General features: G+C 43.6%; 1 protein-coding gene across 3 annotated transcripts in view; it reads left to right on the top strand.

Annotated features, from left to right (window-relative positions):
- Positions 1–26,098, top strand: part of Parn (poly(A)-specific ribonuclease) — a 145,374-nt gene extending 119,276 nt beyond the window's left edge. For all 3 annotated transcript variants that reach the window (XM_015491075.2, XM_015491073.2, XM_048789529.1), the window contains 2 exons: positions 16,372–16,553; positions 25,122–26,098. In XM_015491075.2, coding sequence (XP_015346561.1) covers positions 16,372–16,553; positions 25,122–25,174 — 235 coding nt within the window. In that variant the 3' untranslated portion in view covers positions 25,175–26,098. The remainder of the gene's footprint in view (positions 1–16,371; positions 16,554–25,121) is intronic.
- Positions 26,099–26,534: the final 436 nt, after the last annotated feature.

Here is a 26,534-nt window from a genome sequence, read left to right as displayed (position 1 = left end):
TCAGACGAATCATAATCTTTCACCTTTTCTCATCTTTTTTATTTATTTCATTTCACGCAGTATGTTCTTGTATGGACATAGCAGAGTTTGGTAGATTTCTTATCTCATGTCCTGTCAGTGTGAAGCTCACTGATAGACACCATGCTTTCCAGAATATCCAGAGTCTGTCGTGAAAAGCAAGGGAATACTCATGTTTATTTGGCAGATTCTTCTTTCCACGCTGTGTTCTAGATGCTTTTCACCATTTTATCTTATCTGCATAACAGCTTAGCAAAACCCATGCTGATATAATACTCCTCATTCATATGAGAAAGTGGAGTCCCAGTGAAGCTAAGAACTTAGCTCCAGCTACCTAGGATTCTAACTCAGAGGCATTTTGGATCCATGACACTGTGTATTCAGATACTCTTAGATTCTGGCATGTTCACACCCAAGTCTGCAGGCTTGAGAGATCTCTCATTTTAATAAATTATGTACTGTTTTATAAAAATTCAAACCAACAAACAAAAAATTATGGTAAAGAAAGCCTCCAAATTTCAGTCTTTGAGAGAGGACTTAGATGTCCAGTAACGCAGACCCCCTATGTAAAATTGTTTGGTTTGAAACTCTTGAAAAGGGAGAAAGGAGCCTGGGATGCACAGGCTGGCACCAGCCATTCTGAACTGCTATCCTTCTGCACGCGCAGCACTGGCGTCCTTGGTGGAACCCAGTCTTGGTCCTTGGTGGGTGGGCTGATTGGTTTTCAGTGGTGGAACCGTTCAGAGAACAGTGTGGTAGGGCAAGGAGGGGTGTTGAGGCTGGGCATCCTGCAAGGGCAGTGGCAGAGGACTGGAGGGAGGTGCAGTAGGAGCCACCATTGGGTTTCAGAGAAGCCACCATGGGAAGTGGAGAGGCTCTGTCTCCTGTGTCTGTAAGGTTCACTGAGTCAGAAAGTACAGTGCTGAACCCTGAGGGGGCTCAGGAGCATCCTCAGCCCTCTTCAGCCGACCAGGAAATGTGGAAGCTTGCTCCAGCCATGGGCCAGGTGCCTTGGACGCAGCTCTTCCTGCCCCCTTTCGCTCTTCCTCACGGACGTGGGCTAGGTCTGATGATCTTTCAAAGGGCTGAGGTGGCTTCAGACTGGAGGAGGGGAGAACCTTCCATGCCTGTTAGAAGGACTTCTTGTTTATGTAAGTAGGGAAGAGTCACCATGGCCTCCACTCAACCTGTCTCATTCAGCTGCTTCCCTCCTTACCAGCTGAATAATGAGCAAAAGGATCAGTCAGATCTGAAGAGAGTATGTTAAGAAATTCAAATAATAGCATAAAACTAGAGTCTGGTTAATACAAAATGAAAAATTTTAACGCAAGCAGTTACTAATTAAATTGAATGATTAAACAGGAAAATTGACCTTACTATGGAATGTCCCCAACACATAAAACCCAATTTTCAGTCAAGATATAGTACAACTAGTAAGTACCATTCTGCCCCATATTCCTGGCTGGGTGTGGAGAAAGGATGAACTCATATTGGCTTTTCTTTTTCTTTTTTTTTTTAATATTTATTTTTTTAGTTGTAGTTGGACACAATACCTTTATTCCATTCATTTTTTTTTTTTAATGTGGTGCTGAGGATCGAACCCAGGGCCCCCCGCATGCTAGGTGAGCGCTCTACCGCTAAGCCACAATCCCAGCACCCATATTGGCTTTTCTTTACTTTTCCTGAATTAGCAGATCAGGACACCATTGCTGCCTTTCAGAGGGGATATTTGAACTTGATTCCTGAGAATAACCTAACACACGAGAGATGCAGACAACCTGGATAACCAAAACCAAAACGTGGTATATACACAGTGGAATATTACGCACTCTTAAAATGAAGCAAATTCTGACGGACTACAACATGGGTATACCTTGAAGGCATTATGCCAAGTGAAATGAGCCAGTCTACAAAGACAAGTAGTGTGTGGTTCACTTAAATGAGATGATTAACTGAGTAAGGTTCACCGAGACAGAAAGTATAGTGCTGGCTGCCCTGAGCTGGGAAGAGGAGCGTATGGGGAGTTGTTTAACGTGCTGTATCTTGCAGGATGAAAAGAGTTCTTGAGATTGTACGACAGGGTGAATGTGCCTGGCCTAGTGGTACTCACCTGTAATTTCAGCAACTCGGGAAGCTGAAGCAGGAGGATCACAAGTTAGAGGCCAGCCACAACAATTTAGTGAGGTCTTAAGTAACTTAGTGGGACCCTGTCTCAAAATAAAAAATAAAAAATGGTGGGGAGGTGGCTCCAGGGTAGCCCCCTCAAAAAAAATTAGGGGGGGATGCAGGCAAGTTGGAATATGATGTTTTTATAGTAGTTTGGCTTGTATCCTTTCTCATGATGGTGAGACTGAAAAGAATGTTGATGAAAGTCCTAAAATAAGAATTTCAACAGAATTATTAATTATTACCCAGAAAAGTTATTGATGAATTCATAATTTTCAGTTATTCCTTATGTAGTTTATGTTTCATTTAATAAAATACCTTTTTTCCCCCTGTAGTGCTGAGGATGCAACCCAGGGCCTTGCACATGCCACTGAGCTACATCCCGAGCGCTTAAAATGCTTTTAGATCTGTTCTTTCTCTTCTCATCTGTGGTGTGGCCTGTTTACATCTGGCAACCAGAGAAATTGATTTTTAGATGAAGGCCTACTGTAATCCATCTGGATTACACAGTGTCAACTATACAGATGTTGATGGAGCACAGCTGTGAAAGCACAACAATTGTATTTATTAAAAATCATGTGAATTTTTAGGATCTGTTTATTCACATACTTAGTTTTTTGTGATGCTGAAGGTGGAGCCCAGGGCCTTGCACCTGTTGGGCAACCAAGCATTCTTACCACTGAGCTTCACACCCTGTCCTGTGTGTTTTTAGAGTTCAATTTCTACAGTTTAATTGGTTGGTTTTTTAAAAATCTGTAGTTATTTCACTAAAATTTAGGAGATTTTAGCAATGATCTAGCTTTTTTAAATTTGAAAAAAAAAATTTTTTTTGCACTCTCCAGTATAAGTCAGCATTTCCATTTAAAAGCTCCTAGAGCAGAAACTTGCAGTTTGGCACTGAGAACTTGCTCTTGCCTTGCACTTGAACGCCATGTGTCACTCAGGGTTTTATTTAAATAACATGAAACTAAGTTTAGCATCTTCTTACACTTACATGACTTTTGATGTGTTGGAATGCTTTCATGGTTTATAATGGCTGTAATACTTGGAAATTAATGTTTTCTTTCTGAGCTTCATGTTGTTTACTTGATTAACCATAATTAAAAGTCATTGTCATCTGTGTTTCTAACAACGTGTTACATTGCTCTGTACTTCATGCAAAAGTGTAATTTTTTTATAATGGTCTAATGGTGCTAGCAGTTGACACAAATTGCCCTCAGCATGCAAAGATGATAGGCAAGGGAAATTCAGTTCTTTCCATATCTGGTAACTAATCACAAAACAAACTTCCAGCTTGAGTTGCCCAAATTACATGCGTTTAGGCTGATTTCTGTATTTTTTGTAATAGTGTTATGAAATGTGTAAATCCTGTATTTTAATTGCCAGATGTAGGAATCCTTAACATTTTTCTGGCAGCTCTTTTGTTTTGTTTTTTGACACTTTATGCTTAGTAGAAATTCCGCTAGTATGTTTTCAGCCAGCAGGAACTACAGTGTGCTTGTGCCTATTTGGGGGAGGTCAGATGTGAAGGTGAAGAGTTCCTGCTGTGCCCAACCTGCCTGTTAGTGGTTCCACATCTAGGTGTTGTCTGTAGATTCGAGGCCCCACTCTGCCCATTCAGGAGTCCCTGAAACAACGTTTTCATTTCCTTCATTGCATGCTGGTACTACAGAAGCCAAATGTTTGCCAGATGGGAATATTCTAGATACTCCCATTTGTGTCTCCTGTTCCCAAATGTGAAAGATCTAAAATCTGTGGTGGATAAGTGGATGTTTATTGTATGGGTTTTTAAACTGTTCTGTACACTTGAAGTTTTCAGATTAAAGTGTTAGGGAAAAGTGGAACAGTGCCTTTTAGAACCCTTACATTCATTTCTAGTGGAGGGGGCAGTTTGGTTGGTTCTTGGTGATTTGTGGGTTCTGGACACTGAGCTCTCAGATGGCCATCCAGCAGATGGGTCACCCCACCAGGAGCCTGGACTCTCCTTTCTCACCACTTGGCTGTTAAACCCTCCTGGGCAAACTCTTCTCACTGCTTGCCCTGCCCTCTTCTCTTCCTTCATTCCTTTTCCTTGTGCTTTTCAAAGATTTGGACCCCTGTCTTTAGGGACCCTGACCAGCCTCATCTCTAGAGACAGAGACCGCCCACCTTTCTTACCTAGAACAAGGGGGAGCAGAGCAGGCAGTGGTGTTCCTCAGGAGTCTGCCACGTGCCAGGCACCGTAGCACGCACTGTCCTGTTTCATTATCTTATTTAGTCCCTGTAACAATCTGTTTTCTAATTGAGAAACTTGCTCAGAATCATACAGCCAGTAAAAGAACTCATATTTGAGCCCTCCTCTCTCATCTCCTAGATCCCTTTACGCACTTTTCAAAATTCTGTTCCCTCCACACATAATCACTCATCATCCTTCCTGGCCACTGAGATGCCTTCTGAGAACCTCCAGGCCACCTGGAGTCTTCGGGGGCTTTTTCCCTGGGGGTCTCTATGGGATGTAAAAAGAGAAAAGTTGGACATTGTTGTGTATTGATAGTAACTTCCCAGCACCCAACACATGATGTATGTGTCATTCAGAAAAACATTTAAATGAATGAACAGGAGAACCTGTAAGGCTAGGAATACATCTTCCCACCCTTTGGAAGGCCTTGAGGACTGCCTTTTTTCTTTTGAACATCTAAAGTCACGCTAAGAGGGTTTTCACTTGCTTTGCTAAAGATGAGATGGAGAGGAATAACTCCTTTCTATAATTAAACCAGTGCCTGCCTCTTGTTATTGCCTTACCTGGACTGAAAGAGCCATCAGAAGGTGGGAGTGGACCATCTGTGGAGCCTTGGAATATCTCATGTTGAAGACCATTCATGAGTGCCTTGTCACATTTTTTAAGGAAAAAGGATTTTAAAGGAAATCAGTCCCATGTGACACTGCAGATGCCAGTATTCAGACCACAGCTTTTTAAACATTGTATCAAGTGTTCTGTTTGATATACAGAATTGGGGAAATATTGTGGATGGCCATGAAGTACATTAGTTTATCATCTTAAATTAATGATTCTAAAATTTTGGGAAGGGATTGGTTTCTAGTGTATTCTGGTTAAGATTTAGCCCCAGAAGAGTCTTCACAAAGATAAAAGAAGCACGTGGTTTCTTGGTGTCAGATTTTCTCTGGGTGGGTCGTCTCTGTTCTGAGAGAGCTGAAATGACATTCTGCGTGTTCTAAGGAGACTGTCAGGTGGCACCTTGTTCTCTTGTTCTTTTGGAGGAGCCATCACATCCTGTTGATTCTTCACATCAAATTCATAGCACTAACAATGCCTGAGTGCAAGAGTGTTCATTTTGAATGGCTAAGTTGATCTTTAATGAAACCTTTAGGATTAGTTCATAGTCCTAGACTTTTCATTTTGATTGTTTTTGTGGTACTGGGGATTGAACCTAGGGGTACTCTACCACTGAGCTACATTCCCAGCCCATTTTTATTTTTTTTTATTTTGAAACAAGGTCTAAAATTGATAAAGCTAGTCTTGAACTTGTGATCCTTCTGTGTTACGTCCCATCTAGCTGGAGTTACAAGTATGCACCAGCTGGTAGTCTTCTTTTTATCCTTTGCTTCCATCCCAAGTTTCTATTATCCCTGACCATTTGGCTGCAGAGGGCATCAGATAAGGTAAATGCACTGGCAGAGAGGAACGGTTGGAGCCTTCTGGGAACCCATCTCCTTCCTTTGTCACCACTTGTGAAGTACTAGTTCACCTCCAGACTTGACCCTGCCCAGTGGACGTTATGGGATTTTCTTTCCTTCTCAAGTTGGAATTAGTGGGTTATAAGAGAAGCAGAAGGAAAATGACATTTTCCAAAGCAGTGCAATGTCTTCAGAAATTTTACACAGGATTAGGATACTGATGCTATAAGTTTTGTGGTTCTTTGGGCTTTGAGATTTTTCTTACATGTTATTTCTGATTGTAAGAGTTAACTGTGAAATTCTCTAATACCACAATACTCCAGGTGAATGAAGGTGGATTGTAGGACATTTTTGAAGAAATGTGGATGCATTCTTTTCAGGAATGGGGAGCATCTGTGCCTGTGTGAACCAGAGTGAAACCTGATGAAGTCTTGTACTTGTGGAGCTGCAGGGGACTTGGCTTTGACCTTGTCCATCCTCTGTCACTTTATAAAAGAGAACGGAGGCTCAGAGAAGCTGTCTTACACAAGGTCACCAAGCTGATGTGCAACAGAACTGTGTGGCCATATTTATTTAAAGACATACTGATTGACTGTTGGTATAGTGGTTTTTCATATATTTAGTGAATCTTCAAATTAGTCCTTGACATTATTTCCTTTTAAAATATTTTCAGTGAAATATAGGAACATTGTTTTTGAAAGCCAAATGATTTTCTTAAATTTTATAATAAAAACAGCAGTCCCCTGCTAGTCCTGTCTTGTTCCCCAGATGCAACCACTTTCAGTTATGTCTTTTGCATATTTAACTTATTTTTCCAAATAACATACTTACTGCTGCTTCTTGATTTTTCTGTTTATCTGGTGGCTTGCAAATATGGTAGACAAGATTTGGTTCTATCGCACCCACCCATCCCGGGCCACCTTCACCAGCTTCCTGCTGTTTGTCTTTTCTGCCCCCACTCCAGCCCCCAGAATTGTTCTGGCTCTTCTAGATCCTTGCATTTCCCTGTGACCTTGTACTCAGCTTGCCAGTTTATACAAGAGAGCTTGGCAGGATTTGGATTGGAATTGATTAAGGGTGTGTAGTGTGTACCTTTAACCTGTGTAGTGTTCCTCAAGTGGGGTTACACCCCTTCCTAGGAGAGTTAAGAACTTTACACTAAAACTTTACAGTGTTTTTCATCCCTGGCCCTTTTGCTGTCACGTCATGTGTAGAGGCGGTCCTACTGATGGTCTTTCTATACAGAGTGATGAGATGAGGAGCTGGCTTTGAAATGACATATTTTCTCTGCAGATTATTCTGTTGACCATGTACCTTGGACCTCTCTAAACCCACTTATTATTTCTAATGTATTTTTGTAAATTACTTTATATAAGGCCCCAGCCCTTATCACCTCCTACTTTCAGGAACCTGGGGCCTGTCATTTGCAGGGCTCTATCAGGTGAGTTGGCCATCAGTAGGACACTTAGGTTTCTGTTTCCTCCTCTATCCACGATTCTTTGGCACTTCTCCCTGCTTTTCCTGTCCAAAGAAGAGTCTGGATAAGCTGACACCCCTCCTGATGCTCCCTCTCCTGTTCTCTGCCCCAGCAGGTGTGATCCTCTCTCCGCAGATAGAGGTTGTGCTCATTTGGTCATGTCTAAAATAGTGGATTGTTTTGTTCGTTTTTTGTGGCACTGTGCCCAGCAAGTGCTCTATCACTGAGCTACAGCGCCAGCCCAATGTTTTAAAAACGGAGTTTATTTTCTGAAATGTTTCACTTCTGTTATGGGGGAAAGGGACTTGTTTTATTGTTCTTCCTATAGCTTTGATTACATTACTGATTTGATTACTAAGTCCTTTCATTGAAGTCAAAGGTAAATTTTAGTGGAAAAGTAAATTTCATTCTTCTCTCTGAAAATTTCAGGTGTTCCAAATTCAGCTCCAAATAACTGTATATTAAGAGTATGTTTTTAATTTAGAAATTAGTATCAAAGTAATATCTTTCATGTTCACTATCAATTAATTTTCAAAGCTAGTTAATGAGAAGATTGTTTAAAATATTCAAACCAGGTACTTATGAAAAGTATTTCTAATTGAATGCCATCAGTTTTTGTAGCACTGAACCAGTTCTTCTCTTGCTTAAGCCAAACTCATGTTCACAATATGCTTTATGTGTAGGACAGGGCATGTATTCACCTAACGAGTTCTTGTGTTCGTCCTCCTTCCCTTCCTCCCTCTCTCTCTTTCTCTGTCTCAGATGTGTACTTCCATTCCACAGATGTCATTTGTTACTGGCAATTATCTCAAAGACATACCTAAGATAACATTGCTTTTCAAACTAAATTCTTTTTTAAATATTTTTTTAGTTGTAGTTGGACACAATACCTTTATTTTATTTTATTTATATGTTTTTATGTGGTGCTGAGGATCGAACCCAGTGCCTTATACGTGCTGGGTGAGCACTCTACTGCTGAGCCACAACCCCAGCCCCTGAAATTCTTTATTAGAAATAAAAATCATAGGGGCTGGGATTGTGGCTCAGTGGTAGAGCACTCGCCTAGCATGTGCGAGGCCCTGGGTTCGATCCTCAGCACCACATAAAAATAAATAAATAAAATAAAGATATTGTGTCCAACTACAACTAAAAATAAATAAGAAATAAAGAAATAAAAATCATAGTTTATTGGCAATCTCTTGAGGGGTTGGTATCTGGATCAAGTCTTAACTGTCCAGCCTCCGCCTCCTTCTACCCAGATCATGCCCTAAAACACAGACACAGTCATGCTCGTGGCATTTGAACTCAGTGTGTGAGTGTGTGAACACAATAGGAAGGCATGGTCTAGTTCCCACCTACCCACATTTTTCCAGTTCCTTTTGCTGGGTGAGGTGGTTTGACAGTGTGGCATTCCTGCATTCCCTCAGCTACATCTAGTAGAGATTGTATTTTTATCCAGCCCAGCTGAGAAGTGCATTGCCTTTATGATGGAATGAAAATCAGGTTAATATATATTATTCAGGACAAATGAAGCAATTTGGCATTTGTCACTTGCCTTATTGTTTTTTGGGAAGAACATGTACTTATTTCATTTACTTCATCCACCCAACAAACGTTGGCAGAGTACTGACTATCTGCCAGGCTCTGTGCCAGGTGCTGAGAATGCCAGGGATGTAAGATCCTGCTCTTGTGGAACTTATATTCTAGAGGTGGAGAGAGGGAATAAGCAAGTGAGAAAATAAACAAGCAGCACAGACACAGGAGTGCAGAAGAAAGGCAGGTGGTGTGGAACGTGAGTGCTGCAGGCGGGGGCTGCAGGCTCCACCAGGGGTCCCTATTCAGTTGAGACCTGCACTGCCCTGGCAGGATGGCCAGTGAGGAGGCTGTAAATCAGCTCCAGGAGCCCTGGACTTGGACTGCTATCTCAGAGCTGCCTGCAACTTCACAACCTGGGAGAAGTCACCTCTTCTATGGTGAGGTCTCTTGTCTGCAAAGGCAATGCAAATGCTTGTTCAGCTTAAAATGGTCACATGCAAGTAGAAATGAGAGAATTCTGTAAACTGAAGGGTCCCAAAAGTGAAATGTGACTGTTACTTTATCCAGCAGCATGAACCTCCCAGCCAGTGAAAGGACTCCCTCTGCCTGTCTTTGAGACTCATTGTAAAGCTGCAGTGATAAAGACAGCCCAGTGCTGGCCTAAGGAAAGACAGACTGACAGCGACACAGAGGGTCAGGAAGTACAGCCACACGCTGTGATCATCTGGTTTCCAGTGGTGTTTCCAGGCAGGAATTCCCGCCTGGCCTTTCTAAGGGTCATTTGTTTGTTATTCCGAATCATGAGAAAAGTCAGTCAAGAAATCAGGAAAAGGATTTGGAATTAAAAAACAGAAAGAAAGAAATCAGGAAATTTCCAAGAATTAAAGTTTTGACAGTCAGTATGGGCATTCCTCGTTCAGAGGAATTCACTGGCAACAAGTCAAAAGCAAGAGCACAGCCAGTGACACATGAAGTCACAGGTGAGCTTCTCCAGACTGGAACAGGAACAGGTGGGATGCAAGGGGTCATGGTCCAAGCAGCCGGTCTTGCTCATCACTGGGTCTTGCTCATCACTGGCGCCATGGGTAAGTTGTGCTCATCACCCTGACTGCGGCTCACAGTGAGACATTCTTACCAATAAAAATACATTTATGCATACACACTGGAACAACTTGTAAAAATCCTGAGAACTTTGTTTCAAGAAGTAACAAATTTTGGAAGCAACCCTTAAGTTGGCAGTTTTGAAACATGATTCTGTGGAGTGCCATTAACCTTGCTAGTACATCCAAATGTTATGTCATAGAATCCAATAATGTTCACTGGTGGTTTCCAGCATTTGAATATTTGATGTAGGCTACAGTCCTTTGTATTTAAGAGTTTTACAGAAAAATGCAAAGAGAAAATACATGAGTATCATTGTTTAATGAAATCAGATGATATAAAATCTAGGTGTTTATCCTGGAGAGATAAAAACATATATTTGCAGAAAAGCTTTCATATAACTATTCATAGCAGCATTATTTTTAATAAAACATTGAAAGCAGCCCAAATATCCATCAGTTGATAAAAAAAAAAACAAATCATGATACAGCCAGACCATGAAACACTACTCAGCAATAAAAGTGATGCAGTCCCAGTACCTGGAGCAGTGTGGCTGCTCTCAGAGTACTAAGCCCAGTGGAAAGAGTCAGAAAAGATGGAGTCCTGGGTGACTGTTCACATGAACTTCGAGAACAGGCAAAACCACAGGACTGCAAGCTACTGTGGTTCTTAGGGTTAATGTTTGCAGTGTATGGATTAAGTGCTGAGCAGCACAAGGAATCTTTTTAGGGAAATCTGATTGTCACAGTAGTTACATGGTTATATACAATTTCCAAAGATGTCTAAACTGTTGAGTGAATTTCAGTACATGTACATGAGACCAAAATTTCATGTGGCAGCCAGATATTTTTGATGTTTTATGGACAAAGAGATTTGTAGGAGTGTGTGGATATGATCTGTCTATAATCAAACTTTTTTTTTTTTTCCTTACTAAAAGAATCTGGTTAGTGGAGATGATCACCCTTGCAAAACTGGGTTGGTGGTTGTCAGTCACTTAACTTAGCAAAAATACAAAGCAAAGATTAAATATTTAATTTTGATATACCAAGTTTTCTGTAGCATTTTATCTTTTAATCATTTACTACTTTTTACAGTGGATTTAAAAATACACTTCATGTTCACTATAAACTAACTCTCTCTGCATTATAATTTGCATGTAGAACGAGCTCGAACTTATGGGAGGTTCTTTTGCTTTTCTCTGATTTTAACTTGGCATTTAAAATCCGTCTATACAACATAGCAGTACCTTAAATATGCATAAAGAATCACATTTGTAAAGGTAGTATTATGTATATGCCTAGTTTCCAATGTATAATAAAAACTTTTTATTAAAAAGTGCTTAAGTTTTATGACATGCAGTCATAGCTTTTATTAGAGAATAGTACTTGAGCAAATTTTGTTGGTATGGAGCATTATAAACATACACAAACATGTGAAATGCACTAATGATACACACATCTGAGGGCTTTCTTAGGCAGGATACCTGATAGCCAGTAGCCTTTCCCAAGAAGCAAAGGATTCTTATTTGATTAGGAACTAAGATTAGGAACTAAGAAATACGTTGTAAATTAACTGAAAAAGTGTTACAATAAATGCTATGTGAACTTAAAAGTTATATAAAAACAGTAATGTCCCAAAGGCACATTAGCATAGTGCCAAGTAGACATTCAGTTTGTGGAGAGGAACATTACAGGTGCTTGGGCCTTACCAGCCCAAATACCACAGTAACCTGTGGTGGTTAGAGTGTGCTCTAGTAAGTGCCTACAAAATCATCATTTGCAATTAATGCTGAAATTCAAGCCACCAGTCTGCACATCTATAAGATACCTACCTAATTTATTTTGGTTTGGCTTGGTTTGGGGAGGGGGAGAGGTTGGTGGTCCTGGGAATTGAACTCAAGGCCTCATGCCTTCTAGACAAGTGCTCTGCCACTGGGCCACACTCACTTCCAGCCCTCCATCTAATGTCGAGGGGTGGATTTGATCAAAAGCACACTCTTATAATGATACAGAGCGTTCACATCATTCCAGAAAGTTCTGTCATGTTCCACCAGTCCAAACCTGCCTACCCTCCCACCCCCACCATTCTTCTGAAATTTTTTTCTCCATAGATGAGTTTAGTTTTTCTGGAATTTCAAATAAATGGAATTGTGCAATACCCACTCTTTTCTGTGAAGGCTTCATTCACTTAGCAGAATATTTTGGCAATTCATCCGTATGGTTGGATGTATCAGTAATTCCTTATTTTTTAATTGCTGAATTGTATTTCTCTGTATGAATATGCTCCAGTTTGTTTATCCATTCTCCTTTTGATGGACATTTGTGCTGTTCCCAGTTTCTATTATAAACAAAAAGGATGAGTGACTTGAAGTCCCTTAGGACAAATAAGCAAAGCATTATGGGAAACATGAAAGGAAAGAAATATTAGACAGGGACTGGTAACGTTCTTGGAGGATGTGGTGTTTGAGCAGGCTGGCAGAGAGAAGGGTCCTAGCAGAAACAGTAACAGTGTAACCAGAAGTGTGGGTGCATTGGGCCTGATAACCCACAGTGGAATTCACTTGGGTTAGCCTGTATTGGTGCCCAGTAGAAGGGAAGGTGAGGAAAGCAGATTGGGACCCAGCTGATGAGGATCCTGGCTGCAGTGCCAAGCAGTGTGAATTTAGGTTTGTAGCAGAGAGCTGTAGAAGCTTTAGAATTGGGAATATCTTAATCCAACCTCTGCTTTGGAAGAACTTCAGCAATATTTGAAAAAGTGAATTAGAAGGGAAAGGGAGACTGGCTACTTGGGACCCTATTGCAAGTGTCCGGGGGGGAGATAGTGTGGGCCCCCAGGGTCAGTGGGTGAGGAAAGCTGGATCTGTGACAGGTAGGCATGGAAGGAATAGGAAGGAGTTCAGGGTATCTGGAGGTGCTCACCGTGTTGGTGGAGTATTGGTTGAGTGAGAGGGCAGACCACTGGAGGAGCAAGGGCTCAGGCTTTGAGGAATGAAGAAGGCTGCATCCACCTCCAGGGCTGAGGGCCTGGGCAGCTGGAGACAGAGTTTTATCGAACAAGACATTTTTGTTAATGGCAGGACATCTTCTGCCTTGTTTTGATAGTCTGATAGTATATTATTAGTCATGTGGGGGTACACACACCAGCACTCTCTCCACCTCCTTTTCCTCCCTTCCCCTCACCATTCTTTCTTCCCCTTCCTCTCTCTCTCCTTCCCTCTCTCCCTTCATCCCTCCCTCTAGCCTTTCCTCCCTCCCTTCCTTCCATATGTATTGATGTAGATACATAGGTTCCCATTCTTTTCCCAGTAGTTCAGAATTTTTTATTGCCCTTTAATTGTTTTGGTGCTCACACTGTCCTAGATTTGGCCAGTGGGGGCCCTTTCATTCTAGTTCCATGGACTCCGGGGACATGCCCCATCATTTCTTGAAGTGTCTTTTTGGTATTATGAGATATTTCAAATTCATTTTACAGCATCTCAACCCTGGAATGAACCACTTCTTTAAGAACCCTGGTCCCATTTTAGTGGGATGGTAGTAGAAACTAAGATCGAACACTTGGTACACTGCTTGCTACTGGGTTCTCACTCCTCTTGGGGGACAGAGCTGTAAGCTATGTGTATGGATATATACCTATAGATACATGTGTGAACAGTCATGTATGTGTACATGTACAAATATGAACATATAAACACATACTTACAGAAATCGCAAGCCCAAACCTGTGTCTCCAGTTCCATCCATCCCACAGGGTTCTCCTTGCCCTCCCGCATTCCAGCTACATCAGCACATTCACTGATTTGCTCAGTACCATATGATGCTCTTTTGTACTTTGGTTTTCCAATTTTTTTTATTGGAAATCACTTCATCCTCATTCTCACTTCCTTAAGGTCTTCATTCTTTTTTGTAACTGTTGGCACATAATTGATTGTACATACCATAATATATACACCCAGTCTCCTATGTTTAGACATTTAGTCACTTTGCAATATTTTGCAGTTACAAGTTATGCTGTAAAAAATAACATGTACATATGTACTTGCATTTTGTGTTTCTGCATTATTGGAGGTGGATCTTTTCAATTCCTAGAAGCAGGACTACTAAACATATGCAGATGTGGTTTTAGTAAGTATTGCCACATTTCCCCAGTCTCTCTCACAGTATATCAGCAAGACTGGATATTTTTGCTAATCTAGTGGGTGAGAAACCATATTATGCATCATGAATGGAAGTGAACATCTTTTCACATATTTAAGAAGTGTCTGTGCTTGTGTGCATGTACATGTAAGAGTGGAGTGAGTTGTTTGTTCATAGCTTTCTCGTTTTTCTATGGAGTATTCAGTCTCTTCAGTTTTGAGTTACATATATGTTAGAGACATCAACCCTTTGTCTGTGACATATGTTGCCATTATTTTCTCCTGCTTTGTCATTTGTCTTTTTTACTTTGCTCATTACTGCCATGAAAAAGATTTTTACATTTATGAAGTCAAATTTATGAATTATGAGTCACAGTATTAAAAATTTTTTTTCTAGGGCTGAGAAATTAGCTCAGTGGTAGAGCACTTGCCTAGCATGCATGAGGCCCTGGGCTTGATTAAAAAAAAAAAAAAGCAAGAAAAGAAAAAAAAATCCTCTCCTAAACTTGACTGGAGGAATTAACCCAAGTTTTAGAACTTGTATAGTTAAGTTTTTCATGTCAGCTCTCATGTCTAGATAGCTGACCCCTTGTGCACTTACCCTTCTGCATGGTGTGAAGCATTGGCCTAATCTTTCCCACTTATCCTATCATCAATGGTAAAGAAGTTCATCTTTGCCCCAGTAATTCAAGATACCACCTTTATCATGCATAGATTTCTGCATGCATTTGGGCTATTTCTAGACTTCGTATTTCATTAAATATTTTTAATGCCAATGTTTCTGAGTTTTCATTAAATATATATGTCTCAGCAGGCCAGGCACGATGGCGCACATCTGTAATCCCAGCAACTTGGCAGGCTGAAGCAGGAACCACAAGTTCAAGACTAGCATCAGCAACTTACTGAGGCCCCAAGCAACTTAATAAGATCCTGTCTCACAATAAAAAAATAAAGGACTAGGGATATGGTTCAGTGGTTATGTGCTCCTGGGTTGAATCCCCAGTACCAAAAATAAATAAATATATGTCCCAGCAGCCACTAGGTTCCAGAATTTACAATCCAGAGGAATTTTTATGCCTCTTCCCCTTTGAAGAAGAAGAGTGAGTCCATGTTGTTTTCTTACTTACCCCTTCTGAGCTTTCTACATTTTCTAAAATCAGCTAAACTTTGATCTGTAGAACACCTTTTTGAAGGCATTATCAGGTTTTCAGCAGTAAACTTTAGCATGAATTTTTAACAGTCCCTCCATTCCCCACAGATATTGCCATTTTCTTCATAGCCCCTCAAGAAAATGGCTATAAAGCAGGGACACATAAAGCCTGGCCAGCCTACAGAGGGCCGTGCGCCTCAGCCTCTCTTCTGCTTCCTGTAGCTTAGAAGAAGAACCAGGGAAATAATTTTCTCCTCTTCTTCACAGAAGTGCACTGTCAAGTTCAGAGAAGATGCCAGTATGGGAGTAACCTGGAGCAACTGGATGGTGGCGTTGTCGTGGGGAATGCTTTTAAGGACTCACTTCCTAGGGAAGCTGATAGGAGTGTGTTCATCTTCTCCCTTTCTCTCATCCTGTGCCCCTCTCTCTGGTCAAATGGAGTAATTTGCACTTAAACAAACAAAACAAATCGATTTTCTTAATAAAAAAATCTATTTACAGGACCCATTTAGAAGAGACAGGACTCCCTGCCCGTTTGGACTATTTTATCAAGTTATATTTCAGGAAACATATTTTCTTAAAGAAAATCAGAATATATAATCTGATTTAATTTACTATGTCAAATCCTATAAAGCTTAAAAAATGATGCCAGGTTTAATTATACGTTTAACAAGCCAACCTTTTGGGAGAGAATAGAATTGCGTGAAGGTGAGGTGTTTTGTGACTGTTCCGGTTTCCAGCGGGGTGAGAGCAGGTGGACAGGAAAATTCTTCAGTCCTGCTCTGTCTTCCCACTTGTCCTGAAGATAAACCTGCTGCCTTCTGGTTTCAGGAAATCAAAACTGTTCTGTTAGGCAGCTCTCCTCTCCTGTTCTACTCTTCTGCTACAGTAGCTTTGCCATTAAGAACAGCTTAGATCTGTGTGTACCTGTGTACAGCGTAGCAGCGCAGAGCTTGCTCCTGACTGACCTTTACCGAGTTCCTGGGATTTTCCCACGCAGGCAGCAGTTGCCGATTGCTGGTTTGTTGTTCAAGGATTCAGTGCTGAGGTATGTTCACGGCTGGTCTTCCTGCTCCTCTTAACACCTTTCGTGTTGTCCCACTTTTTGCATTTCAGCTTTTCAGCTACCAGCAGAGTTGGAAAGAGAAATCTGAGTCCTGGTCCAGGAGAAGACAGAGTATCGGGGGAGATTTCGGACTCTGAGCTTGAGCAGACAGATTCCTGTGCAGAGTCCCTCTCAGAGGGAAGAAAAAAGGCCAAGAAATTAAAAAGAATGAAGAAGGAGCTTTCTCCAGCAGGTGTGTGTGGGATCTTGCTGAAACCCCAGGGTTGTGTGCTCCTTAACTGCTCTAGAAACCTGTGATTGGGGGGAAAGGATAGTAAAACTTCACTTGATGCAAAGCCATGTCGTCTTCCACTGGATCGGGAATTTTTAGGGGCAATGTATTCTAATATGAGGAACCCTAAAAAGCTCTGGTGAGGTCTCATTAAAGTCCGTTTTGATAACCTCACTTCCCGTGGTTTAGAGATTTTGCTGATGTGTTTAGCGTAGCCTCAGTGTTTAAAATGTGACTTGAATTTGCATAGAGCCTACTCCCACGTGTGTTCTTCAGCAGCAGAGTTTACACTCTCCCCAGCAGAGCCGCAGGCAACCTGGATTTCTCTCATAAGCAGAATTATATAAGAAGCCAGGAAATAGGAAATCGGCACGTGTCGAGAGCCCACTCCGCGCCAGACACTGTAATAGCCGCCTTCTCTCCTCACTTGATTTTCACCACACAGAGGTGAGGAATCATCGTCCCGGGGTTAGTGATACAGATGTCTGCCTGGCTCCAGGTGGTAAGAAGCTCTCAGAAACTGCAGCTGCAAGAAGCAGAGCCCAGGAGAACCAGCCTGCCAGAGCCTCACCCCAGATCCTCTCCACCCCAGACCCTCCAGGGCCACATCCTAACACACTCTGGGGCACACAGACCCTACACAGGCTAAAGGAAGGGCCTGGAGCAGCTTCTTGTCAGCCATTCCCTGCTGCTGAGGGACATGGTCAGGCAGCAGTGACAGGAGCCGCAGACACTACTTCCCCATGGCCTGCCTGATACTCTTCCTTTGAAATCTGTGAGGTACTCATTGTCCATGTTACAATTAAGAAAACAGAGACCCAAAGGGTATGTGACTTGTCCAAGGTCATGGAGCCCTTGACCTGTCTTGCGGGGACCTTGTTGTGTACTCAGGGTAAGAGAGATGTGGCCTAGACACAATTATCATTCTCCTTTGTCTCATGATGACAGTTGCCCTGGTTAGCAGCTCTAACAGTCAAATCAAAGGAAGGCAGAGTCAGGCGCTGGAACTTGACGCATACCCACGCTAAGAATTCCCTTTGTTTTAATTAATTCCTTTTTTGCACATGGCCTGATCTGACTACAGTGAGCTTTCTGAGCCTCATTGATATTAATGAAGTCACAGAAGCAGCAGAAGTATTGCATATTTTTTATACATTAGGCTGAAGCTTAGTTTTAACAGAAAAACTCTTGGTTGAGGCCTCGACTATATATTTTAGCAGTTCCCTTGAACCTGGGCCTCACCCTTTACTTGCCTCCCCTCCTTTCCCTCAAATGAGTTTTGAGAAGCTTTTAATCTATAGCTCTGTGATCTTCAGATTTGGTACCTCGTTACCACTGCCGTGCTGTATCAAAAAAGTCATGCATTAAATGGTAGCCTGGCCTTTAGAGACCACCCTGAGCAAGTCTTGCCCTTGTTCCAGTCCTTGGTAGCTCCATTCCTCATGCATTGTTCAGTTTCTCTTTTCTTAGTCACAGCCTTTTGTTTTTTCTTTTATTTTTTTTAATTTTTTTTTAGTTGTAGATGGACAAATACCTTTATTTTGTTTATTAATTTTTTTATGTGGTGATTAGGATCAAACCCAGAACCCCAAACTTGCTAGGCAAGGCTCTACCGCTGAGCCACACCCCAGCTCTAAGCCTTTTGTTTTTCTATACCACCATAATTTTAAAAATATTAAAATACTCAATAATAGAATGAATTAATAGATTAGTCTCTTTTATAGTTTTTATCATTTTAAGTAAAAACTTTCTATAAGTTATTTAGGGTTTTGAACTTATAATACTGTAATAAAATAGGGTTTTTCCCCCTTCCCATTGACAGTAAAGCTGTCACTCACAAAAGATTTGAGCTTAAAAAAAAATTATAGATTTTGTACATCTTCGTCAGTACTGCTGAAAGGGAAAGAGCAAGGGAGATTGAGCAAGAGAGCTTGGGATGACTGGGTTTTCTTCTGGAGCACCATCCACCCAGAGTGGCCTTTGGACGGTGCAAGTGGACGTTGAGTGGCCCCTCCCTGATTTGTTTTAAGCATCTCCGCAGGACGCAGAGGACAGACCTGTGACTCAACCAGGCTTGCTCGCTCAGTTCCTTGACTGGAAGGCCTGTGAGTGGGCACACACTTGTCCCCGGTGAGGTCTTTTTTATTTTTATGTGGTGCTGAGGGTTGAACACAGTGCCTCACACTCTCTAGGCAGTTACGGTACCACTAAGCTATGACCCCAGTCTCCAGTGAGGTCCATGTTACACCTGTAGAGGTATTTGGAGTGTACCAGGGATGGGAGGCCATGCTCAGGAGCTGCACAGAGTGTCTAATGAAAGTGGCCTGAGCCTTGGCTATGAGCTTCAGTACTCAGGGAGCAAGCTGAGGGTCTCAGGTGGCTCACCAGGGTGTTAGGTGTGGAGGACACGAGAGGGAAAGTGGACAGGACCCACCTGTGGGGATTTCTGATTTTCCAAGGAATAAGCAAAGGCAAGGACCATGGAATGTGGTGTGCTGTAGCAATCCTGAGGCAATTCAGCTCAGGAAATGTCACACAAAAGTGTCATATTCTTAGACATTCTGATGTGTAAGCTGCACAGAGTTAGTGACTAGACCCCTTTGCAGATAACAAAATGACCTAAGTAGAGAAATGACCATTTATTGGGTTTATATTATGTGCTAGATAATGTGGTAGAAGCATCCTTTATTATCTTGGGTATCCTTATAAACACACAACAAGGCCTAGAGGTCATTATTGCCCAGGTACAGAGAGGAAAGTGAGGCTCAGAGTATTGCAACTTGCAGAGTCAAACCACCAAGCTCAAACTTGCAGGGCTGTCTGGCTCCAGAGCTCACACCCTGCGTGGCTCTGTGGGGGGTCAGATTTATCCAGATGTAGAGGAGACCAAATCTCTAAATAGGTGAGTACTCCTTGCAGCTCTTCTGCATCACAGACCAGCCAGCCTGGACTTCCACATGATAAAGTTGCCCCGTAAAAGCCCAGATGACCAGTTCCTTTTGGGGACTTCTATTAAATATCTATTATAGGGGCTGGGATGTGGCTCAAGCCGTATCACGCTCGCCTGGCGTGCATGCGGCCCGGGTTCGATCCTCAGCACCACATACAAACAAAGATGTTGTGTCTGCCGAAAACTAATAAATAAGTATTAAAAAATTTAAAAAAAAAAAATATCTATTATATATTTATTATATGCTCAGCAAATACTTTTCTCTCAAATGTGGTTGTTTCAATTGTGTTCTCAAAAAGCAAATGTCAGTGCAGGTCTCCCCCTTGTGTCTATCGTGATGAGTGGTGATTGGTAGTGCCAGCCGCTGCCCCTCTGAGCAGTGTTAGATATGTTCTCTATTGGTATGTAAAGGTGAGGACTGCATGCCATTTATGCTGGAATGAACTGTCTGGGAAATGTGGTCGCTTTCCCAGGTCAAGTTAAATGATGGGTTTCCATAACATGCTTGTTCTGCTATGTTTGGTGTTGCCAGGGCCCAGAGAAACCTCAGCCTCAGTTCTCCCTTTCCTCTCCAGGAAGTCAAAGCCACCATGGTGGGCAGATGCTGCCTGAGCTGACTATTCTCAAAACATGTACGGCAGTCCACTAGCTGGAGGCTCCAGCAGCACCTAGTTAGAGTGTCTACAGAGGTGGCCCATAGGAGCACCCACTGACATCCATGGTCATTCCCTGTCTTGCACAGAGACACTGAGCCAGGTCTTTCCTGCACCCCATGCCCCCCCCCCCCGACTTTGAAACACAGCGCATCAGACCTTTACATGTTTGCCAAGAACCATGAGTTCTGTTGGAGTCTTGACTAATCCTGTTAACTTTTCAAGCTTAAACCCTTAGGGTTACAGTATAAAAATTGGGAATCTACTTAGAGTAGCAGTCTTCTCATGCTATTACAGGTCTCATTAAAGTAAAAAATGACATCTACAGTTGTAGCTGACAAGTCATCTGAGAGGCCAGGCTGCAGACATCCAGCTACCTCCAAGGAACCTTTTAATATAGCTATGTTAAAATGTAGTTTCATCCAGGGGCCGTGATGCACACCTGTAATCCCAGGTACTGGGAAGCTAAGGCAGGAGGATCACAAGTTCAAGGACAGCCTGGGCAACTTAGCAAGACTGTATCTCAAAAATGAAACACTAAAAGGGCTGGGGGCGGGGGGGGGTAGTGACTCAGTGGTAAAGCACTTGCCTAGCATGTGTGAAGCCCTGGGTTCCATTGCTAGTACCACAAAAAAAAAAGTTTTCAGCTTACACATGGCACAGGAGGTGGGTGCTGGGCTTGCAAGACAGCCTGCTGTGTGCAGGTCTGAGTCCTCTGGTCCCCCTGGCAACTTATGAAAGCTTCCCTTCACCGCCTGCCTTCTCAGCATGGAAAGCCTACCCGTTTCTCCCTCTTGAGCATCTCCTTGTTGAAAACGTGTGTGGCTCCCCAGAGGATCTTCCATAACAAGTGGTTGGACTCACCTGTGGTTTTGCTGAGTGTCCCATTCTACAGTATGTACCCCGTTTTTTCCCTGTTAGAAAATCTTGGTCAAATAATCTTAATTTTAATATAACATTTCATATTAAGACACTTGATTTTTTTGTTTGTTTTTTGAGATGGGATCTTGCTACATTGCTCAGGCTGGTCTCTACCTTCGAGGGCTCTAGTGCTTCCCAAGTAGCCTCCCCCAAATCCCTGCTGGCTCCTCTTAAACATCATTCCTAACAGGGTCTGTTTATTAAGATATTTTGTATCTAATAAGAGTCACAGCTTTTAAGGACTGGGGATTGTGGCTCAGTGGGAAACACTTGCCTACCATGCGTGGGGCCCAGGAGTCATCTCCTGCACTGCTGTCAAGTCATCCCTTGCAGGGATGCAGTTGGATGAGTTTGCACGATGTGTATATCATGTGACTGCTGCTGTGCTTGAGATCCAGAGCAGGTCTGTCATTCCAGGAATTCCCCAGTCCCCTGTAGCCAGCCCTTACCTAGACCCCAAGACCTGGCAACACTGGTTGGCGGGCTGCCACGTGGTGCTGCCTCCCGAGGAGTCACACAGGAGGCAGCCTTTTCTTCTCTTCCTTCAGCTTCTTTGATTTAGCAGGCGCATCTGAGACCCGTGCTGTAGTGTGCATCGTTACTCCATTCCTGAGTCTGACTCCATCTTAAGGATGCGTTGCTGTTTGCTACCCTTCCCCGGTGGAAAGACATGCAGTTCCTTGCCAGTTTTTTGGCAACTAAGAATTAAGTGCCTCTACTCATCTGCCCACAGGTTTTTGTATGAACTAAGCTTTCATTTCCTTTGGCTAAATACCTAAATACCCAAAAGCGGAATTGCTGGATCACATGGTAACTGTATATTAACTTTGTAAGAAGCTGACACACAGTTTTCCAAGTGGCTGCACCATTTTGCCTTTCCACCATCCGGGTACCGGGGTTCAGCCACCAGTCCTCAGCACTGCCCTTTTTTGGTTGCTTTTTAGGCATTCTGATGGGCGTGTGATGGCCCCGTGTGCGGCTTTGGTTTGTACTTCCCTAATGACTGACTTAGCATCTTCTTCCATGATGGCCATCCACGTCTCGTGTCTTTGGTGAAATGTCTGTTCAGATCTTTGACCCGTCTTTTCCATTGGGTTGTTTGCTTTCTTCTAACTTTTAAGTGTTCTTTATAGATTCTGGATACCAGTTTTCTTGAATGTTTTCCAGATGTTTTCTTCCAGGCTTTTCATTCTTTAACAGTGTCTTTCAAAAAGTAGAATTTAAGTTTCATGTAGTACAGTGTATCAGGGTTTTTCTTAGATTATCCTTTCTGGTGCCAGATCTTTATTGTCCTGGGTAGTCCATATGGACACACAGTAAGACATTATAACGTGCAGAGGTCATTATTCCCCATTCACAGGGAGGGAACTGAGAGGCTCATGGGGTTACGAAGTCAAACCATGAAGCACGCATGTGCAGGGCTGTCTGGCTCCAAAGTTCATTAAATCTGTGCACAACTCTCAGTTGCAAAGATGTTTCCAATGTTTTCTCACAGTAGTTTTCTAGTTTCAGGCTTTATATTTAAATATATGGCCTGTGTTAATCTTGTATATAATGCGCGATGTGGAGTAAGGTCCACTAATAGTGGGAGGCAGATGCCCTTCAGTATCTGCTAAAAGAAAAACGATTTCTAAATGATTCTTTGCACTCTAAATAAAACAGGGCTATGAAAATGTGATTTCTAGAAAACTGACTGTCGCGCCTCACGCACTAGCTCTGAGATAGATCCCTTGTTAATCTGTGGCTCTCCTTTTCTGGAAGGTTCTGGAAAGAACACACAGTGACCTTCAGCTCTTTGGTCTGGGTCTCCTTTAGGCAAAGAAAACTAGCCTGTTTTTGACTGCTGGCTGTCAGTTTCCTGGGACACAGCCATGTTAAATGTTGGACCACTTTCTCCACAAGGGGAAGGGACCTAATGTTCATTGAAAACCTACCTTTGGGCTGTGGTATGGCTCAGCGGCAATGCACTTGCCTCACATGTGTGAGGCAATGGGTTTGATCCTCAGCACCACATATAATAAATGAAATAAAGGTCCATTGACAACTAAAAAATATTTTTTTAAAAAAAGCCTACCTTTAGCTGGGCATGGTGGCACACACCTGTAATCCCAGCAGCTTAGGAGGCTGAGGCAGGAGGACTGCAAGCTCAAAGCCAGCCTTAGCAAAAACGAAGCGCTAAGCAACTCAGCAAGACCCTGTCTCTAAATGACATACAAAATAAGGCTGGGGGTGTGGCTCAGTGGTCGAGTGTCCTTGGGTTCAATCCCCAGTACCAAAAAGAAAACCCCTTGCTTTGCTGTGTAGCAGCCTTGAGTGACAGGCACGCCGGTCCCTGATGCAGGTGAGGCAGTGAGACTTGTTCAGAGCAGCCCAGCTGGAGCGTGGTTGGGCCCTGGCCTCACTCCAGAACTTTTGCTCCTTCCGTCCTTTCTGACTCGGTCCTCACAGAGTGCCCCCATGGGAGCCATGGCTTGCAGCCATACTCACACACGCCACAACTAACAGCAGGTGCAAATTGTGAGGATTACACTACAGTTGCTTTTAGCAGTTTGTCTTCTTTTTCCTTCTCAGCTGGTTTTAATTTACTTGGGTTCCCCACTTTTGGCTCTGTAGCGCTTTCCTCTGAATGGCTACTCAGCTACTGCATTGTTTCTTTGATATGTGAATTTTTAAGATGTGCTTATTGATGTGTCCTCTGGTACCTATGGTGTGTTTAATTGTTCTGACGAGAGGGCGCTTTTTAAAAACTCATCTTTTTCCTTTGCTAACTGGCTTGTGAGTCTTCACATGGATCATCTCTCTGCTCATCTCTGCTTCTCAGGAGAAGTCCTGTTGGCTGCATCAGGGGTCCCAGGACACGCACGTTCACACAGCCGAGAGACCCAAGCCGAGGCACTGCTGGTTGTCCTTCCTGCTCTCCTCATGCGGACTCTCTGGGTCCTACTGCAGTAGTGATGGGGAGAGGGTTCTCGTGGAAGGATTCTCTTCCTGTCATTGCATGCGCTTCGACCTCCTCGTTCTCAGGCCTCTCCATGGTGGACTGCAGCCCCCTCCTGCTTCTTGGGACACTCTGTGTTCAATAGTCTCTCTGCATTTAAGGCACTATCAAAGACAACTCTCCCTTAGGGGAGCATTAACAGCTGGGAGAGAGGCTCTGCTGGTGTTCTCTGCCGCCCTGTTGAATGGTTCAGCCACACGTGGCAGCCCCTGTACAGGGGCCGGGCTTCAGAGCCTGCATGGCCCTGGCCCAGCCCACCTGTTCTGTGCCCTCCTCTGCCCCCACTGCTGATGCAGAAAGTGGCATGATGGGAAAGAAAGGCTCTGACTCAGGGTGAGACTTGGTAACTGAAGAGATCTCTTCAACCCCAGAGGAGGACCTTAGCCAACTCTGTTGACCTTGGAAAGGCTATAGTTGCTCCTGCCGTCTTCGAATCTCTGGACCCCACTGACAGGCTTTCCTCCACCCTGTCCTGCCCCTGAGGTTTCTCCCCCAAGTACCAGCTGCACCACCAAACTGAGAAGCTCAGGCTCCTGGGGCAGCGGCAGGGACCTTGATGCTGAGGAAGGGTGCACACCTCCTCTCAGCCACTTCTCAGCTGTGCGAGAGCGGTCATGTCCCTGCCCCTGAGTGTGTTCTTGCCTTTGTAACAAGCGGATATCAAACAGTAGCACCGTGGTGGGCTTTTGTGAAGATAACATGAAGAAAGTGCCCAGCATGGTGCTAGTAAAGAATGCAGTGTGCGTGCACAAGGGAGAGGTGCTTTGCGCATCCGCCCACTGTAAATCTTCTGTAAGACCAGTAAACAGGCGGCCATGCCGGGAGAGCAGAGGGTTCACTGCCCTCCTGTGACTGTGACGTTTCTGTGGCTTTGCCTGTACTTGCTGGGCACTGGGCTCCACAGTCAGGACCCATCTATGCACTTCGCAGCCGTGTGCACTGTACAGTGGCCCCACCTGCTGCCTCGGTGCTTGCCCCCACTTACACTCTTTTCTCTTTCCTACCAGGGACCACTGAAGACAGCCCCGCCAAGCTCTTTGAAGTTCCTGACACGTGGTAACCAAGACCCGAGGGGCACACTGCTGGTGCTGTCCTGAGGAAGAGCGGCGGCTCCTCGAAGCCATGCTGTACTTACCTTAATAAAGCGTGTGTGGGAGGGTCGAAGCCCCGTGTCTCCTGAAAGACCAGCTTTTATCTTTGTGGCCATGTTTCTCCTTTTCCTTTTTTAATCTAAACTAACTGTTGACAACATCACGGTTGTAGGCTGTCACGGATGTGTGCATCGTTAACCAGCTAATCATCTAGTACTCACATGCCACCTTTCCTGGCACAAACTCCACCAGGTGTCCAGGACTCACCTGAGGGAGGTGGCTGTGAGAGAGCTGACCTGCGGGTCCTCTGGTCATGGCCTGGGTTCGGCACTCCTGCTTGGAGAGGTGCTCCTCGGTCCTCTGCTGCCCAGGTGGCAGGGCATTGCAGGTCATGGTCAGCGTCCTGCTGCAGCGAGCGGTTGTGGGCCCCTGCTTCCCCATAGCTGCCTGAAACCAGGAAGCACTTGGGCCTCTCTTTCTGGCAGAAAGATGCCCGACAGCATTGACCCATGAAGGAGCGTGGGGACTGCCCAACTGCTGTTTTTCCGAAGATCTGAGCCTCTGTTAAGGGGTGTCCAAGTAAAAGGTCATTTCTGTTCTTACATAGTGCTGTGTGCGCTTTGCGGTGTCTTCGCCTGTCTTTCCTGCTTGTATGTCTGTGTTTGGGGTGCGGTGGCCTGTGTGCGGACGTGTGTGAGTGAAATTCATGGCAAATCAACCACATGTAGCAGCCTGTTATGTGAACAGATCGCAGCAGCAGCAAAACACCCTGGATCTCTCTCAGTAGATCTGCTTTCAGTAGATCATTGTTAGATATTTAACATTTTTGTATTGTGGAAATAAAGATAAAGAATGTATTTCCAAAAGATAAAATTAAAGAAATTTTCATAAAACCCTGGTAATTTCTGTTTTCCTTGTAGTAGTGAACGCCATATTCTCTCTGTGCATAGATAGATGTGTTCCTTACCTTTGAAGAGATCTGGCCACTGACCCAGGTGTTTAGGATCTTCTTTTTCTTTTTTTATCTCTAACCCCTGCACCTGCTTCTGTGGGTCAGACCGCCCCTGTTGGACCTGAGCCCTGGCGGTCACTGGCCATGGCCTAGGAGGGTGGGAGGAATCCGAGTCTTCCCAACACACGTGGAAGTCCATAGTGTTATGCAGCTTCAGGGGTATAAGATTTGTCCCTGGTGGAAAGCCTCAAACTTCCTTCCTGGCTCGCTCCCTTCCCCTGGAGTTTTGTAGCTACAGAGTTATAAACCAGACCTGGCCACCCCTTTGTCCACCCCTTCCACAGCTGCTGCTCACAGGTCAGTGGGGAAGACGGTGA

Source organism: Marmota marmota, unplaced genomic scaffold, assembly GCF_001458135.2.
Source record: "Marmota marmota marmota unplaced genomic scaffold, marMar, whole genome shotgun sequence".
NCBI classification, from domain to species: domain Eukaryota; kingdom Metazoa; phylum Chordata; class Mammalia; order Rodentia; family Sciuridae; genus Marmota; species Marmota marmota.
Note: the sequence above shows the minus strand (reverse complement) of the source record. Positions and strands in the feature narration are given on the sequence as shown.